Genomic DNA, 2,602 nt, shown 5'->3' with positions numbered 1-2,602 from the left:
TCGGCTCAGTTGACGCGGCAGACAATCTTCAAAATGATCCCTTCCTCCCCCACTTACCACATTCCACATGGAAATAGCGAAATAGCCAGAATAAACGACACATCCTCGCCTCCAAAACTGTGCCTTCAATCCTTCATAACTGAACAGATGAATTCCCTCCTAATAGTATGATATATCATTTGTTATTAACTACAACTACGACCACACCGTTCGTTCACAGTAAACAACGCAGACCGAATCCGGAACGTCGACTTCAGATCCCACCTTCGTTCGGGCGAAGTGAACGGCGTAAACGTAACGCGGCTGAGGGAGTCTGGCGTAGCCCTGGACGCCATGAGGGTGAACGTTCCGCTGTCGTTCCTGCAACACGTCGGGGCGAGTTACTTCTTTTTGTTGTTGTTCTATTTCTTGTGTTTATCATGATTATTTTGATAGCAGTTACTGTTGTCGTTGTTATTCATTCGTTTGTCGCGACGGTTCTGTCTCCTTGTCATGTAAAATTGTGTACTTCATACAAATACGTATGAACATGTGTAATACAAAATAATTGCATAAAAACACGCCGGTAGATCATGAAATATAGAATTTGCCAAGTAGGTAATGAAAAGGTATAAATGGGAAAATAGACCGGAAGTAAGTGCTGTTTTCACATTAGGTGATGGGTAATGTGACAGTGGAAAAAATTAACGGAGTCCCAGCTGAAGAATTCGTCACGAAGGACGGAACCTTTGCCTTTGACGCTCCTGTTCAGTTCATGGTGGGTATGATATCTTTGTCTGTCTGTCTGTATCTATTTGGCTGTATCTATCTACTCTAAAGCATTTATTGTGTGCACCCAGTGCGCTGCATACTCTATCCTCTTTACATGCTTAGCCTCCCACTCCCGCTCTCGCGCTTTCACGCTTTTTGTAACAAACTAAGAATATATCTCTAGGTAGAACATGTTCCTTGCACATTGTATGTTTTAAGAAAGACAAGCATATACTAGTATACGACAGTATATTTATTTAAAATGCTGAGAGTTGGAAAAACAAGTCAAGCTGTCACGTTAGCAGCTAAACAGCCATTATAGCAACAACCCATATTTACATAATATAGAATCCTAATTCTCTTAAACCCATACTGTCCCAAGGAGGGTGTGATGATGAAGGAAAACGTGACTGTGACTTCGACCCTCAACGACCTCGATCTCAGCAACGTGACCTTGAAGATGGCCAGGGTCACGGGCACGAAGAATTTCCAAACTGACCTCGTCTTTGGACACGTGAATGCAGAGATGTAAGAGGGAAAGGTTACGTGGATATGTCTCTAGTTTATTATTAGTTTATTAGTTTATATGGAGGCGTGGAAGGAGGTATAAAGAGACTAGTGAGTTTTGTATGTATTATACGTTAAAGTGAGCGTGCTTAGTTTGTATATATTTCTAAACACGACACATGTTAATACTCGATGTAAATGTTTAAATGTAATTTCTACACATGTTTAATCTGCGTATGCAAGAAGACAAGACTGAAGGGTACAAGTGTCAATTTATTTAGTGCATATATCAGGAAAAAGGTTCAACAGTAAATAAAATCGACTGAGCGAGTGCTTCTAAAGACGCCTTTCGTTTAAGGTTTGGACTGGCCTCTTATTAGACGAAAATTCGCCAATGAGAGGTCTATAACCTTTAGATCTTTAACTCCTGGACAATTTCACTAGCACCGTTTGGCATGGCCTTCACGGGTCATGACTACTGAGGTAGTTTGGTAGTTAGGAGAGTTAAAGAGGACATGTTCATTGAGTAGGTAATTAGAGCAAGACATTGTTATTTACGATAGTGTTTTTTTCATTATGCGTGGCTTAAATGTGATGTATAAATGGATTACTCTCTCCATTCAATTCACTGATAGTGATGTGCACTGTCGAAAACTTGATTTAAGATTTAGTTTATATAGAGAATTAATACTAACGACGGATAAAATAATGAAAAGTATATTGTATACAGCTTTTAAAAATCAAAATATGAATGCAAGGTGATAGACCGTATTTAGCATTTCATTATGTATGAAAAAGTGCATTGCGGCAGTATTAAGTACACTTAAGTCCGTATAGCAGAGAAATGTGATTATTTTCTGCTGCATGTCCTTATACAACGGCCTTTTTTTAACATTCAACTAATCGTCATTTTTCCTCCTTCCTCTCCTTTTCCCGTGCCACTCTTTTGCACTCCGCGCACTCCGTCTTTCAAACGTACCTTTTCCACGTTTCTCTTCTCCCATTCCCTCTAACCTTATCCCCTCGTCCCCTTTATCGTGCTCTCTTCCCTCTTCCCTCCACGTACCCCTCTCGCCCTTGTATCCTCCTCTTGCTTTCCCCTTCTTCCCCTCACTCTCTACCCATCTCCCCCTTTCCTCCGCGTACCCTTCTTCCCCCTTTCCGACAGTGTGGACTCCCCTCGCGTCACCGTCTCAGGCGTCGACTTCGGGGACACCGTGAAGAAGAACGAATCCGCGATCATCACAGGTGAGTTGAGCTTGGTAATTAAGGCAGGCTTTGCACGGGGGAGTTCGAGGTCCACGGCGGCCAGGGATCGAGGGGGACGGGCTGGTGGCGCCGGCGA

General features: G+C 42.4%; 1 protein-coding gene across 1 annotated transcript in view; it reads left to right on the top strand.

The window, feature by feature from the left end:
* The window catches only part of LOC119590581, a 5,879-nt gene that overhangs the window by 1,957 nt on the left and 1,320 nt on the right, over positions 1-2,602 (top strand). The window contains exons 2-5 of the mRNA XM_037939256.1: positions 221-375; positions 656-757; positions 1,133-1,278; positions 2,426-2,505. Coding sequence (XP_037795184.1) covers positions 221-375; positions 656-757; positions 1,133-1,278; positions 2,426-2,505 — 483 coding nt within the window. The remainder of the gene's footprint in view (positions 1-220; positions 376-655; positions 758-1,132; positions 1,279-2,425; positions 2,506-2,602) is intronic.

This window comes from Penaeus monodon, chromosome 27, assembly GCF_015228065.2.
Source record: "Penaeus monodon isolate SGIC_2016 chromosome 27, NSTDA_Pmon_1, whole genome shotgun sequence".
In the NCBI taxonomy this organism is placed as follows: Eukaryota; Metazoa; Arthropoda; class Malacostraca; order Decapoda; family Penaeidae; genus Penaeus; species Penaeus monodon.
Note: the sequence above shows the minus strand (reverse complement) of the source record. Positions and strands in the feature narration are given on the sequence as shown.